The sequence below is a fragment of the Schistocerca gregaria genome, chromosome 3 (assembly GCF_023897955.1).
Source record: "Schistocerca gregaria isolate iqSchGreg1 chromosome 3, iqSchGreg1.2, whole genome shotgun sequence".
NCBI classification, from domain to species: Eukaryota; Metazoa; Arthropoda; class Insecta; order Orthoptera; family Acrididae; genus Schistocerca; species Schistocerca gregaria.
The window spans coordinates 228518997-228535900 of NC_064922.1; the positions used below are offsets into that span (position 1 = coordinate 228518997).

The 16904-nt window shown below is 40.3% G+C and overlaps 1 protein-coding gene across 2 annotated transcripts in view; it reads left to right on the plus strand.

Moving 5' to 3' along the window:
- LOC126353845 (probable helicase with zinc finger domain) overlaps positions 1–16904 on the plus strand; it is a 159893-nt gene that overhangs the window by 9556 nt on the left and 133433 nt on the right. The window contains exon 2 of one of the 2 annotated variants that reach the window (XM_050002991.1): positions 7540–7906. The exons of the other annotated variant lie outside the window; for it this stretch is intronic. Within the exon in view, the coding sequence (XP_049858948.1) occupies positions 7540–7906 (367 nt within the window). The remainder of the gene's footprint in view (positions 1–7539; positions 7907–16904) is intronic. 2 annotated transcript variants of the gene reach the window in all.

Below are 16904 nucleotides of genomic sequence, written 5' to 3' on the forward strand. Positions count from 1 at the left end.
AGTGCCTTCTGAACTTCCTCTATCGCTATCTGATGAACATTTGTGAAATCAATTGCTTCCTCCATCACAGACACAGATAATACATTTGGAAGCCGTCCAAACTTCTTGCGTGTAATTCTTTTTTGATGCATTGTCGTGATATACTGGCACCATTTTATGAAGTTGTCTGCTGTCAAAACCTCCTTTAGGAGTAGGGCTTGATACATGTCCTCAGCAACACCCTTCATGAGATGTGCAACCTTATCTTCCTCCTTCATTCTAGAATCTACTATTTTATACAGCTCCAAGACGTCTTGAATGTAGGATGTTGTAGTTTCTCCTGGACGGTGTGCCCTGCACTTTAATTTATCTTCAGCCTTGCACTTTTGTCATTGTGTGTCACCAAAATACTTGCTCAATTCGGCGTGGAATACTTCCCAGCTTGTAAACTTCTCCTAGTTATCATCATATCATTGCTTGGCAGTTCCCTCCAAGTAAAAAATATGGTGGTGGTGGTTAGTGTTTAATGTTCCGTCGACAACGAGGTCATTAGAGACGGAGCGCAACCTCAGGTTAGGGAAGGATTGGGAAGGAAATCGGTCGTGCACTTTTCAAAGGAACCATCCCGGCATTTGCCTGAAACGATTTAGGAAAATCACGGAAAACCTAAATCAGGATGGCTGGAGACGGGATTGAAATGTCGTCCTCCCGAATGCGAGTCCAGTGTGCTAACCACTGCGCCACCTCGCTCGGTTAAAAAGTATGTTAGCCAAGCACACGGTGTCATCCCATTTGTTAAATTTGGCTATACGCTTATATTCCTTAAGCCACTTGTTTGGATCTTGGCCATTGTCATCAGAGAACGGTGAAGGATGTCTCATGTGGTGGCACACAGTTGCTGTTATTGTAATGTCCTCTTCTTCTTCTGTCTCCAGTAGATTGTGATGTGTTGAATATGGCTCAAACTCGGGTTTCTCGCCACGTAAACAGCGGCTCTGTCGTGGCCTGATGGGAGCCACTGTGTCGTCGATAATGCTCGCTTTCACAAATTCCGATACCCAGCATCTCCACCAGAATAATGTCATATAGAAGAAGGTGTAATTAGATGAATGACGAACGCTAACTACACTTAACAAAGGTTTATTAAGCACTTGCACATACAAGAGCACGGAGTGAACTACCTGTGGCTAGAACACATACAGCTATAGAACATTCCAGTACAATGAGTCTTGATGTTTGTGGATACTTCTAGAATGTACTCGAACTGAATATAGAAATTAAAATTGTACAGTTCAGTTGAATTTTGAACTCACGACCCTCCATGCAACAGTTTAGCATCATAACCACTACACCACGCTGCTACTCAGCTTCTTCTTTGACAATATTTCAACGTAACCTAGACATCATACTGTACTTTGCTCACATTTGTTGACTTCACCATCTCACACTTAAACTCTCACTACGACGGGCATTCTAAAAAATTATAAAGAATAAAACTGAGTATTGTCAGTGTCATGTTATATTTTTGTTCTCTTTTCGATACCTTGCTCACATTGAGACAAAAGCGTGTCACAAGTACATTGTCTCTGTTAGCTGATATCTTGTTCCAAAAGAAGTGCTAGCACTGCTCTGAGATAGAGTTGCTAGCTGTCCTTCATTTGAAATATATGCTTAAGTTTATTCATGTAAGAAACAGTTCCACATTTATGGATACAAAAGTTGAGAATAATCACAGATTGATGGGGATTCCGAATTGCCCCTTTGAGCACATCGTGCAAACAGCTCTTAAGCATAATTTGAAAATACTGTATGATACATTTTACTTTTTGGAACACTTATCCTTCTTGCTCGTACTGAAACTGTCACAAACTTTGCAGCCACATTTGGTGAAGTTGTTTTTCAGTAGCTGGTATTTTTCCAGAAAACTGCCTACCATCAAGTACATTTGGTGCTTGGGCTAAGCTAAGACTGGAAATGATGAGTTTCTTGAATTTAGTTGCCTTTGCTGCAAAATAATTTCTTATATCTACAAGGAAATTGGAGGCTGTACACTTCTGAAACAGTGTCAGCAATGCCAATCACAGAAAATCGAGAGATGTTATTCCCTCCATTTGAACTGCATTCAATTGAAAAATCAGTACCTAGTCATCAAAAAGTGCTTTTCACATTAGTGTATGGAAACTATAACCCCATATTACACTGATTTGATTTTCATAACTAGATCTTCTTTCAGTTGCTTTGATATCCATTGCTAGATTAGCATGACATGTTGATACATCTAAACAGCTCTTGTGTGTGTCTTTGTTCCAGGCAGAGCTGATTCTTCTACTGCAAATTTTTTTTTCCCCCTGTCTTTTTTTGTCTCGTAGTGCGAGTTATGCATTGGGAGTGAGCCTTTCTTTTCGTAATACAGGTGTCTGTCATCTTAAATTTGTGCAATGGAACACATCATTGATAGATAGTAATTGTCATATATTCATTATAAGATTTGGTGAAATTATCTGCCGGACAAAAAAAGTGAAGCAATCGAAAGTCTTGGACAGATATCAGCGTAACTTTGCAGAAGTACACTCCATCAGCAGGTATGTAAATTTGAGTTGCAATTCCCTGTGGCAGGTAGAACAGCTACCAGTATGTGACAGTGTTTTTTGTGTTTAGTGTTGTTACCATGTCTTTTAGGGTATGTAAGAAGCTTGAACAGCTTCAAATGTTGTGTGATACATGTGAACGACGTGGACAATGTCTCTTGAGACATCGTTATCAGCACCTGATGGAGTTTGAGAGGGGACCATTGTGGATCTCTGTATGGCCAGCTGGTTGAATCATGCAATATCCAGAGTTTTGAGGCATTTGGTTATGACAGAGGCATAATGTTGGACTACATGCGGATTTGATGGCCGGCGTACTTGTTGGTAAGGTTCCAGTTGACCGTGTCTGACCACCACAAAGAAGAATCGCTCTATTCTGTACCAAGCACATCATAACCCCTTCACATTCATGCCTGTGATCTGAGGCCAAGTAATCGACATCCTGCTACATTCTGCATCATCCCGCACCATTAGTCAGGAGACTAGCAGCAAACCAGATTAGGGAATTCTATTCCATGCATAAGCTGCCATTAACACAACAAGACGAATGGCATTGTTTGGATTAATGCCATGACTGGGAAGCATGATCTGCTGATGAATTGAGCTTGGTAATGACTCACGATTCAGCATTATCGGATGTGACAGTTTTCGGCAAGTACAACTGTGGCTTGGGCTGAGATCTGGTTATTCCAATGTTTTGGAGAGGTGGAGTGGTGTTAATCCTTGTCATAGTGTGGGATCCATTATTTGTGACTTTGGTCATGGATGACAGTGATTGGAGGAACTCTGATGCCACAACAAAATGTCACAGGTGTTCTGCGTCCTTATATGTTACCTCTCATTTAACAGTATTGTGCCAATTTTCAACAGTACATTGCCTTGGGAGAGGGTACAATGGCTTTATGACAACCTTCCTAACCAGTGCATGCTATCAGGCTAGAGAATGTGGTGTGTCATAATGATAGGCGAGCTAGTACTGTCAAGTTCTTTCTATATTTGACTTGATTTTGTAATTACTGATATAACACGACATGCCTCTCAATTCATGACATTTCATTTCTTCATTCCCACATGGGTGCTTCACTTTTTTTTTGTCAAACAGTTTAGTTCATGGGCAGTCTATAGAAAAGTACCATAACCACTAGCTCCTGTGGTATTTACTGTGCAGTTATCTATATCCTCAGCATATAGCCAGTCAAAGAGTTTGGCAAAAAAAACTTTGACATATAGTGTTTATCTGGTTCATCATTCAATTTGTACTGTGTGCCAGACCAAGATTTGAACCCGGATTTCTGCAATTCGTCAGCTGTGTGCCATCAGTTATACTGTCAAAGCATAACTCGTAGACCAGTTCAAATTTTCAGCTTGTCACAGGTTACTTTTCTTACCTTAATTCATTATTAAATATATTCAAGAAATGAAGGAGAGATGAAATTCAGACAATATAGAAAGAAGCAAAATTTTTAAAAAAATGTATTCTTATCATTCTAATTACAAAGAATATTTTTCAATGTTGAACTGCAATATTCAAATCATACATATATACTCCATACAAGTATATTCTCCTCAAACTGCTGTACTGTTCTTAGCAGAGGGTATATTGTACCAGTGCTAGTAGCTTTTGCTTCTTTTCCATTTGCTTGTGGACAGAAGGGAGAAAGGACCATTCTAGATAGTTTTTTTTTATTATTTGAAAGGTAATTCCTATATGATTACAAAGAAATCCTCCATTTGGATTTATCTGTCAAAGTTCTTTTACTCTAGTGTTTCAAACTTCTTTATAATTTATGGAATTTTTTTTTATCAAAAATGCCAGTCCATATTTTATATAGTTCTACATTCCCAGAAAAGGAGAGCTTCCACTTTTATGTTGAACAGCTCTTATGAAAAATTGAAATTTTTGCCATACATAAAACATGTTTTATCATCACATAACAGGCTCATAAAAATCAAAACCTAGCCTTATTTAACATGACTTCAGTTTTGAAAGATGAGTGAGAGACTCATTTTTCAAGCATTTTAAACGGTTCCAAAATGTATTTGAAAGATTCAAAGGCATAAAGGTTTCAATTTATACAACTTCTGTGCATTCTGTTTTGTACTGAAACATGTTAGTCAATGTACTAAAAATGTGTTCCGCTGCTCCAATATCTTCCATTGAGATAGTGAAGCCTTCCTGTTGAACCAATAGAAACTGGAATCTTCAAAACATTGTGAATAGGAAGTGAGCACTGATGACGTTGCTGCTGTCCTTCAGCGGGAAACCTATATCCAACAGCTGGTCCATGTGGTAGCATAAAGTTCACTATAATTTCATTTAATTCATAACTGGAGTCTATAATCTCTGCAATACACCAGTCACAGCCATACACACACACAACAAACCTCCCCCTTATCAGGTTGTAAAGCTGAATATTATCATGCTGTTTCTGAGGAGTTGGCCGAACAAACATAATTTCTTCTTTCTTTCCATTTAAAGTGCATGCAATATGAGTTTGCCCATCACTTTGAGTCCAAGGAGGTGTCTTCTGAATTGCTTTCACAGGAGTAGTTTATTTGGACCAGTCTTCTTTTTTCTGCTCATGGAATTCTTCGATTTCCTCTTTGGACAAAAGAATGAGGACACTGTGCATGTGTAACTTTTCATGGCCCTCGTAAAATTGTCAGCATTCTGAATCACAGCTGTATTTGGCCTGGAGACATTGTTTTGTAGCATGGTGCTTCAGCAGGCCTCTTACACCATCACAAGAACTAACACCTACCTCTGTAGTTGACTGATTCAGGGTATTTAATTCTTCCTCTATTGATGCAAGATCTGCATCATCTGCACAGTGGCAGGCTTCACCTTGTTCAGATACTATCATTGTTGTTATTCCGTCAAAACATTTAGAACCCAAAAAGTTTTCACTGGAAACATCTTCACTTTGAAACAGAGTCTTCAAATGAGAACTTATTCCCAACATGAACAAAGTTTTTTTTTGTCACTCTTGTATGGATATGCAAATAGTCAACACATTTCACTCTTGTTTGGCCTCAGTCAGAAGACATTTCAAACAATCCTTTTCACAAAACACCCTGCAACTGTCAACTGGCAAATTCCTCACGAAAACACAGAACTCACAGGATGGTCTCAGATTTCTTAGCAGCCTCGTCAGTAAACAAATTAGCACTGAACAATTACAATACAGAAACCCGCAGTGAACTACGACGACAAAGAAACTGACAAGAAATTACAACAAAGTGTAAGAAATATGTGCGACAATGAAAGTGAAAAGAAGTAACTGCAACAAAGGAAGTGATAAGAAATAACTGAAACAAAGGCAATAGAAATAAACATTGTAACAAAGTAATTAGTAAGAAACAACTTCAGTGGAGACATACATTACGCTTGAAAGTTAAAAAAATGATTTTTTAAAATAAAACCTGTCCAACTGAAAAGTGGAAGCTCTTCTTTACAGAGAATATAGGACTACATGGTACTAATCAACAAAAAAATCTAACTTTTCTCGATTGGCATTTTTGAAAAAAAAATTCTGTAAATTATTAAAAAAATTAATCTAAAGGCAACAGTAAAAGAACTTTGACAGATGTGTCCAAAGGGAGGATACCATTGTAATCATAAAGCAATTATCTTTCAAATAAAAGAAAACTCTAACAAAATATCTAGAACTGTTACAGTCTCTACACATACACACATTCAGAGTACCAGGTAAAAGAACTGGTGGAGCGCGTAAACATGTTCAGAGTACACAGGGACAGGTACAAAGGCGCATGCTTTAACACGTCCAGAGCAGTTAAAGGGTTAATGAGTAGGCTACAGGTGATTGGCTGTGGTCTTGGTGGAGGAACCATTCTGACATTGCCTGAATTGCTTTAGGAAAATCTAAATTGAACCACAGGGCATGGGCCTCCATCTCTTGAATCTGAGGCCAGTCTCGTAACACATGTTCAGTTTGGTTTTAGACTATGCTCTTATGCTGTCACGTGCAGGAAAGAATGCACTCCAGATGACTTAAAACAGCACATCAAGGAAACTTTCTGCTTTCTCATCCATAGGCAATTTAGAAAGCAAGTTGAGTTGTATATTCAGGAAAATGGGCATTTGTTTGAACACTCCATGTAAATGTATGTCCCCCACCAGAACATCCATTCAAGCACAGCCAATTATGTATGTACAGCATGGTGTATCTACCCCCAAAATTTTGAATATTCACAGTTCTAATGTTTTTTTTTTAAAAAAATTAGAACCCATTACTGCAACACTTAAGAAAATAACTAAATAAGCCATGATCACAACTCCACAGAGTGAGCAACATTTTCTAGATTCACTGTAACTAAATATTCCTTGCGCTTATTATATTGTAAGTTACAGAGGACACCATCTTTTCTGAGACACCCTATATGCAAAAGAGATTATGGAAATCAGTTATGGAGAGTAAAAGCAAAAGAAAATATGCTAAACAGTATCTGCTTGTTGGCTGTGTGCATCAGTGTGTTTGCAATAGATTGTGCAAAAATGTAAAATCCTGAGCAAACATCAACCATGCATTTTATTCTTCATCATTGTCTAAAATGAACATGCACTCAGTGTCTGATGACAACCTTTTTGATGACACATTAAATTTTGCTGCTCCTCCTTACCTTCTTCTTGAACTATAAACAGTTTTACAAGGGGAGACTGCCACTCACGGTGTTGAGAGTAAACAATCACATAAACTAGGTTTGTTGGTTGACTGCTTTAGCCATTGCACTTTTAACACACACACACACACACACACACGCACACACACACTATATGGCATGGATGGGGGGAATAATGTCATTTGTGTGCCTCTCTCGTGCTTAGTGCAGTTTTTATTTTTATTTTTTTAATAAAACTTTAAATAACAAAATATTTCTTTTTGGTATCTTATTTTTCAACAGCTGCTCAAAACCATAAAAATTAAGGTTTTTGTTGTTTTTTATGTCTTAGTGCCCTCGGCAGTCAGTAAAGAAAACAGCAATGATCAGAAAACGGCTTGTAGTTATTGCTGTCTCAATTTCCCTGATCGAGCTGCACTGCGTGCTCATTGCCAGACACCTGCACATCAAACGGTTATCATGTCAGATGAAGGGAGAGACTGGCAGTTTCGCCCACCCCCACGTGGTTTTACAGCTGATACTTATAGTTTATGTGAGAGTGGCACACACTGCCGCTACGGTAACCAGTGTGTGGAAGCTCATTCTGCCGATGAACTGGCTGAATGGCGGGAGCGGTTTGAATATCGACGGATGAAGATACAACGAGCCTGTGAGAAGGAACTTTTTGGAAAATCATATACAGAGCAATTACTCGAGAGGTATGATGTCCTGAATTAATGTAGTTCATACGTATTTCTTTGCTTATAAATTTTTTGTGTGTGCTTTATCATGGCAGTTTTATGCTGCAAAATGTCATAGGAGTCTATTTTTGTAAGTTGAATCATGACCTTCTTTCGCATGTTTCTGTATGAGAGAAGAAATCGTGTAATTTGTCACAGGTCTCTATCAGAAGAGTGAAGATACTTGTGTTTTATTTCTTAACTGGGAAGTGTTTGCACATATTAGCAATGTTGGATACTGATTGATTATACTTCTTCAGCTGCGACACTTCAAACTACTTTCTTTCTGTGCTATTGTGTGGGTTTATTGCCATTATTTAATTGTTTAATGCAGTGTACCCAAAAATTTAAAATCAAATAGATTGGCAGTTCTTTGTTAGTCAATGAATGTTCTGCACAGTAAGCTCATAAAATCTTGATTTCAACTTATTTCTTCATACAAGCCTTTCTTTATGAAGCCTATTATGACTTGACAAAATAGCTGAATATGAAATTAAAATTTTGATAACATATCAAATTTATCTTGATAATTCCAATACGCAAGTTGTGAAATTTGTATCTCTCTGGTTACCATTTTTGTGTTGATCTACTGACAGACTATTTCTTCTTAAGATACATGATCCTTTCTTTACACTCAGTGTGCAACTACAACAAAGTTCGGAGCAGTGATCACAACAGTGGAGACACTATTGTACTACCAGACACAAAACAGTTATGTCATTTTTTTTTAAATATTCCAGAGTGTGTGCAGCAGTTAAGTTACATTGGATGAGTCCAAAGGACCACCAGTAATATTTGGTAAGTTAGTGGGTCATCTTTGATGGGAAACTAATTTTGTTTATGTTTAAGCGAGTTTCTACAGGTAATCAGACTGTCGCTATGTCTCCCAATTCTTTTCCTGCATCCACTGCATTGTCCACTTGCTTTATCCACTCTTTCTGCAACCTTATCTGTATTTTAAAATGTGGATTACAGACAAAATGCTACTCTACCCACAGCCTCTATTAAAGTTGATCCAAATAATCAAGCACGTAACATATTGGGTCTGCCATTTCCTCTAAAACTGGCTTCTTCCCCTGTTTTGAATTCTACCTTTTAATTTCGCTATTGGTGATTCTCTTTAGTTGTAACACTCCATTATTTCTCAAAGTACCTTTATTGTGTTAAATTTCTATATTTTATGCACAGTTTCGTTTTTATTTTCATATGACATTACAGGGATGCACTTGTTGACAGCACAGTGTATTGTGTTTCTTATTCAACTGAGAAAGACAATGCTATATTTAAGATACTGGACTCACATTTAGGAGGATGAGAATTAAAGTCTGTGCTCTGATATTTAGGTTTAGGTTTCTCAGTGTTTCCTTTAATTGATTAAGGGGAATTGGAACGCCCTATCCCGACAGTATTAAATTTAGTGTCATGGCTTGCCTGTATTTCAGGAACCATTGCAGCCATTGACATGAAACTTTTACAGGACATTAAACTGTATATTCTGAATCTACTGAACTACAATAATTGTGTTTCAGCCACTGCTTTTGAAATACAATATTTTAATTATACATATCATTATGATCTTCTTTTAGTTCAGTAGTCTCAGGATATGTATGTTATTACTCCCTGAAAATTTGAATACTCTACTGAAAGTGGTTTCTGAGATTTTGAGAAAATGCAACAGAAGATGTAAATTTTCAGGAACGGCTTCTAAAGTTTCAAGAGACTGTAACTCGCTTAATATATGCTAATTTTTTTTTTATTTTTAGTCACTCGGAAGCACCCTGCACCATACTGTATATCATCCTCTTGACCTTTTTCCAAGTTTCCAAGTCAATCTTAGTGGCCAACTGTGCTGCATACTCTGCTCTATCAATGCAAACCTTATCCATCCGTTCAAGTTCTCTGATGCAGTTTGCTGCAGGATTAATTCCCATATGCTGTAGCACTTTCACCCCACCAATGTTGCCATCATTTAAAGCAATAACAGCATCGCTGAACTCCCACTTTAGTGTCCTCATTCGAACAAAAACATTTTTTGGTGAGGGAGTCCATATAAGATTAATGAACGACTCATTGGGATTTTGAGTCTGACCTTGCACAAACTTCATCAGTAATTCAGGATTTGTCAGGTCTCTGTAAATGAGTTTTATGATATCCATGACTGCTGCTGGGATGGAATGTTTATGGCTGTATGAATTGTTTGAGTACTGGGCATTGCGATAATTGCACCATGAATTGTGTTTGGGAGGGTAAAGGTGGTGTATTTATTTTTCATCAGTTGACAGAATGTGGAAGAAATTAGCCCATATTGCCTGCTTTATTTTCAACAAATCCTCAGTATTCGTTCTAATGGTCATCCCATAATACTGCTGGAATTCATCAATCATTTTGTATGTCAGCATGCCTCTAAAGTCTCTTGTCTCTCTAACTTTTTTTATATTTCCTCAGGCTGGTGCCCATCCTCTTCTGGGCATGACCAACACATTCTAGTTTTGTGACAACCTTCTCACCATAAGGCTGAGTGGCTACTACATTCCCCCGTTTCATTCACAGATGGACTAAAATTTTCAATAGCTGCAGAGGCCTCCATACCACCACTTGTTCCTTCATAATTTGTGTCACAGATATGCCCTTCTTCATTCCCTGATTAACACTTACACCAGTGTTTGGTTAAAATCTGGAAATCTATTACCTTTCCAGATTCCACACTTATCACCGTAGCAACAGAATTCTTAGAACTGTAGCCGTGCTTCTTCCAGGTGCCATCAAACACTACTGGTATGTCAGTCATACCAGCATTTATTTCAACAGCTTCATTTGCAGCACCATTCATTGGCTCACATGCAACAGATTCCACAGCAGCTCCAATAAATCCTGCATACTTGTCCATTTTACAAGGTGGGTGTGGCATATTCATCACGGCACACATGGTTTCTGCTGCAGTGTGTCCTTTGCCAATGGCTCTCAATCATTAAAACCACCTAACATTTAGGCTACTTCAAAATAATTATCTTTACACTAATCAGAATTCCAAAATGAATGAGTATATTTACAACGGGCACAGTTAATGATAAGTTTCCTGGCTAGTCCATTTGATACCTCAGTTTTCATGTAAACTAACTGTCCCTCCACATATTTTACAACACACACATTCATCTAACAACCTTGTTAGGATGTAAGTCTACCAGAATATAACGTAACCTACCATTTACATAACTTTCATTTTGGGGGGGGGGGGGGAAAAAAAAAAAAAAAAAAAAAAAAAAACTGTCTATCACAACGCTTTTTTAATCTTCGAAGCACTAATGGGTGTTTCTCTAGAGATTGATGAGTTTGCCTGTATTTCATTGCCTGTAACTTCACACGCCACATGTTGAACACAGTATTTCCATTTATTGAAAATTTATTACCATAAAACCTGTGTTTCTTGAAAACTCTTTATTTTGTCACCATACTTTATTTTTTGAGAGATTTACCAATCTATTTGTCACTTTGTGTCGGAAAAGTGTTAGCCCTTTGACATACAATGAGTGTTTACACTATGAAACGATATGATACTGTTTTTGATAGTGCTACCAATACAACACGTAATTTAACCGTTATAACACAGTAATCCACAGCCTTCTATATAAAAAGGTAACAATTTTATTAGATCTTGAAGTAATCCACATAAAAATTTTAACATTTTCAACCAGTGTATAATTATATTTAAAAAATAAATAAATAAAATACTTCCCATGTGAGTTTATAAGTGATGTATATCTTTATATTTGGAAAATTGCAAATTTTATAATGAGATAAAAATCCGAAAATGTGGAAAAAATGTTTTCCATTCTAACTACCCTTAAGATGACTGTTAAGATGACACTCTTGAAAAAGAGGTGAATGCTTTTGTTCCCTCTCTTTGTCTGTTACGAACTTGTGCTCCATCACCAATGGCCAGATCATTGATAATGTGGTAAAAACTTTATTTTACTTGTTTCATGCCATATTTTATGTATCCTCTGCCTTCCTGAAATAACTATATTGCATTAGGTATTGGTTGATAAGTTGTGAATATTCTTTATTTTGCTTTGTGTATACTAGCACCCAAAGTTAGTGTTTGCTGTTATGTCTCAATTACGAGCAGATGACACACATTCCATGTTGCAGATTCATATGAAATGCCAGTAGCTTAGACACAAGTCTCTAATTACTAAACAATATGTAGAGCAAATTGAGATAATAATATAGTGTTATGAAAATCTACAGAATACTGAACAACAAAGTGGATGTACAATAAGGAAACCTAAATTTGTTTCTACTGGGAAGGACCTTAATGAGAAGCAACACAACAAAAGTCCTGCCTCAGGGTAATTGTAAGATGACATTTATGTACACTTTCATGGAGCATTTGCAGTCGTGGAAATTTATGGCTAGTTGGCAGTAGAAAAATGTTCTTTCAGAACAATCCTAGGTATTTGCTATATCCTTTCTTCCAGATGTGCTGTTTCAGCCTGGCTGCATTTCCTCCACTCTGCCCCTCCCTCTCTATCCTTGCTCCTTCCCCACTGTCTCCTCCTTCCCCCCTCTTGGTGTTCTGATTTATGTCGTCCTAGCTATCAACCTAGTTCCCTGTATTGCTTGTAATTTTGTTCCTCCTGCCTCTTCTTTAATCCTTTTTGGCATTTAGGTCCCCACTTCAGATTTGACCTCCATTTCTAAATTTTCTGTTTTTAGGGTGAGCCATTTGAACTCCCTTCCTAGTGTCTATGGTGTGGCTTTCTCTCTCCCCCCCCCCCCCCCCCCTTTCCTTCCCCACCATAGCCTCCTCCCAACCTGCTAGATCACCAGCACTTGTAGCCAGTCCATGCAGTGGGGCTGTTATGTACCCATCTGCCTGAGCTCATGACACCACAGGGATCACACTACTGATACCAGAGCAGTTCGTTCCCCATGTATGCCAGGATGTGGTTGCTTGTCTTCCTGGAGCATCGAAATTTCTGGCAATGGCCGCCATGCCAGGCAATTCTGTATGGTGCCCATGGTGAGAGCCCCTGATTGGAGTTGATTGTATCAGGACGGATGCTTGGTGCATGAAGCGTATAAAGCTGCATAAATCTGACTGTTCTCAAGTGGCCATCCATACAAATGGTGCTGGATCATTGAATGCTGCTTCATGTGACCCAGCTGCCTTCACTTTCCTGTCTACACCCTGGGAGGAGGGCCAGGCTCACTGTCTTGGGATGAAACACTTTCCCTGCTACCTTGTCTGCACTAGGACAGAGGGGGTCACATTCACCACCATTAAGCCATTGTTTTATGTGGAGTTGAGGACAAGTTTGGTGAATTGGAGTATCTCAGTAGGATGCAGTTGTGTTCCTGTTGATCAAAGCTACTTCTGCCACCCAGTCTGCAGCTCTTCTTGCATATGATTGTGTTGGTAATGTTCCAGTGTCTGTTGCTCTTCATCTGTCACTGAATGTGGTCCAGAGAGTGATTTTTCATAGGGACCTCATTCTGCAAACTGATGAGGAACTCTGGGCTAATCTGGAACAATGCGGCGTTCAGTGTGGCAGAAGGGTTGTAAAGGTAACTGCACGAAACTTGCACCTTCAATTCTGGCTTTCGAGGGAAATAACCTCCCAGAGAATGTCATGGTTATGTGCCACAGATGTGATGCAAAGCCATACGTCCTGCCACCCATGAGGTGCTTTCGGTGCTTGCATTTTAGGCATATGTCTTCCCTCTGTACAGCGGACCCTTTGTGTGGTGTGTGGGAACACCCAATCCATGAGGGAAGCCCCTTTGTTCCGCCACCCATGTGTGTCAGTTGCCATGACCGTCACTCTCCAGACTCTCCAGATTGCCCTGCTTACAAGAATGAAAAGAAGATACAAGAGTGCAAGTCCCTGGATTGCCTATCTTATGCTGACACTTGCCAAAAGTATGATTGACTCCATGGAGTGTTGCTTTCTTCAACTTTTGCCCGTTACATCCTTTGCCCTTCTACCTCTTACTCACCTCAGCTCCGTCCCCTTCTCCCCTCCACTTCCCTCTCCCCCTCCCTTGTAGTTCCCAGGACCCCACCCCCCATCTCTGGGAGCCACTCCCCCTCCCTCACCAAAGAAGTGCGCCCCTTCTTCGGCACCTGCCAGTGTGATGGGGCTCCCATCCCCCCTCAGGACCCCTCCCCCTGGCGTCTATCAGGCTGGAAGCCTACTACCACAACTCACCGTGAGACACACCATATGTGTGTCCCAATGTTGCCCTCACTCTTTCGGTTCTGGATCTTGAAGATGCCTGTTCTCCCTCTGTGCCCGGCCCCCCTCCTCCTCTGAAAGAGAAGAAGATGCAACATTAGTCCCAGGACAAGGCTCCTCCCTCCCCCAGTGTCCCTAGAGGTGCCATCTTCTCCCTCGCAACCTGAGTCTGAAATTTTATTTATGCATGTCACCCAGTCCTTGTCTGTGACAAACAATGGCTGAGTGACATGACCTCTGACCTCCCATCTGCTTCTTTATGTCTAATCTGGCCTCTCACCACATGGTAATCCAGTGTAATTGCAACGGATACTATCATCACCTACTGGAAATACAATGCCTCCTGTCCTCCTATTCTGTGTTCTTTCTTGTTCTTAAAGAAACGCACCTCTGTGATGACCACTATCCAACATTTCATGATTATTGGGCATTTTGTTGGAACCATACTGGCTCCGAGATAGCATTTGGAGTAGTCTGCGCTTTGGTTCATGCTGATGTCTTTAGTGACTGGATCCCCCTTCGTACCAACCTGGAAATGATAGTGGGGGAAGCCAAGGCCATCCACGCGAGTGCAGGAAAGGTTCTGCTGACGCTCTTACTTGATGAAGGTGGCCCCCTTCTGATTCACTTTCTGCAGCACAGGAGAACAGTGAATGCCCAGCATTATTCACAAACCTTGACCACCCATTGCCAAGCGATCAAATCAAAACGACCATGCAATCTCACCTGTGGGGTCATTCTGTTCTATGACAATGCATAGCCTCATATGGCCAACACAATCACAGCGTTCCCACAGAAATTCAAATGGGAGGTTCTCGGTCACCTTCCATACAGTCTGCACCTCTCTCCCTGTGATTACGCTATTTTTGGTCCCCGTAAAAAGGCGCTGAGGAGCAAACAAATCACCTCGGATGACGACGTCCAGCTGTACATGCACAACTGGTTAACATAGCATGCCCGGGAATTTTATGAGACAGTCATTCATCGCCTTGTGTCACAGTGAGACAAGCGTCTCAACAACCAGGGTCAATACTTCTAACATACAGGTACGGTTTCTGCAGTTATGCCTGCGGCTCGTTTCTTTTTGATTGCCCCTTATAGTTGTCCACGTCTGTAAGGCTGGGAAGAACCCAACATTTCTTGACAGCTATTGCTTGATTAGCCTGACAAACATACTTTGTACACTGCTTGAAAGGGTGGTTAGCTTCTGATTTTGTTGGGTACATGAATTTAGGGGCATTTTGTCCCCATATCAATTTGGCTTCTGGACAGGACGATCTCCAACTGACCATTTTCTCAGATTTGAAACAGCAACCTGATGGGCTCTTACTAACCATCATCACCTTGTCGCGTTCTCCTTCAACCTCCATAAGGCATAAGACACAGTTTGACCCCCTCACCACACTCTTCCTCACAGTCATCAATGAGCTTGTAGCCTCTGTTGTGCATCTGGTTACTCCAGCATTGTATGCCAACAATTTTTGCATGTGGTGCAGCTCCCACTCAGTAGCATCTGCTGAGCACTGGCTCCAAAGTTCCATCTGACGGGCCTCTGCATGGGCTGTATGCTTTGGCTTTCAGTTTTTCTCCCTCCAAAATTTGCGTTATGGTTTTTTGTAATTGACCCGTAGTACATCCCGATCCAGAACTTAACTAGGTGACCAGCTCCTAGATTTTTTAGCAAAGTTCTGTTCCTTGGGCCTTATTTTTGGTAAAAAGCTAATGTGGCCGCCTCATATTTGTCACCTGAAGACTATATGCATACGGAACCTTAATGCTCTCTGCCGTCTGGCCCTCACATAATGGGGTACAGACTGTGGTGCTCTTCTCCAGCTTTACCGTGCTCTGGTCTTATCCATACTAGATTATGGTAGTCAGATTTATGGCTCAGTGGCTCCTTCCTCTCTGAAAATACTTTACCCTGTTTGCAATTATGCAGTACGTCTTGCTATTGGTGCCTTTCGCATTAGCCCCATTGACATTCTCCTTGCAGAAGTTAGGATTTCCCATCTACGGATACAATGGAGCCAACTCCTGGTTTCTTACGTGATTGCCATTCAACAATTCCCTGACCATCCCATGTACCGTGTCCTCTTCACAAACAAGGGATGTTTCCCTCCCGATAACTGCCTCTGGGTCTGATTGTGGTTGGAATATGTCTCACCTCTTTCTGTTGGGATCTCCATCTCCACTCACTGGAATGCGCCCCATGTATTTCCTCCCTCACCCGCCTTGGACCTTAGGACCAGACTGTTCCAAGGTCGTATGGTCTCTGTTGCACCTATAGCCTTCCGTTGTCTTGTACCTACCATCCATGCTCCAGGGTGACGCCATCTTCTTGACTGACAGTTCTAAGATGTCAGATAAGGCAGGATGTCCATGTCTCCTACTGGCTTAGAATACCATTTATTGCCGGGATCATTAGTATGTTCACAGCAGAGGTGCTAGCCATTAACGTGGCCCTACATTTTGTTACTCAGGCCTCCCTTCACAGTGCTTTAATATGTACCAACTCAATGAGCAGCCTGCAGGCAATCGATCAATCCTACTCTCGTCACCATTTTGTCTCTGCTATCCATGACCTTCTGTCTGTCCTTTGCTGTGCTGCCTGCTCAGTTGTCTTTCTCTGAGTACCAAGTCATGTGAGTATCCCATGGAATGAACTGGCTGAACATTTGGCTAGAGAAAGAGATACTTAATCCCCATTCCCTTTCATGATTCCGGCTGTGGGTATGTGG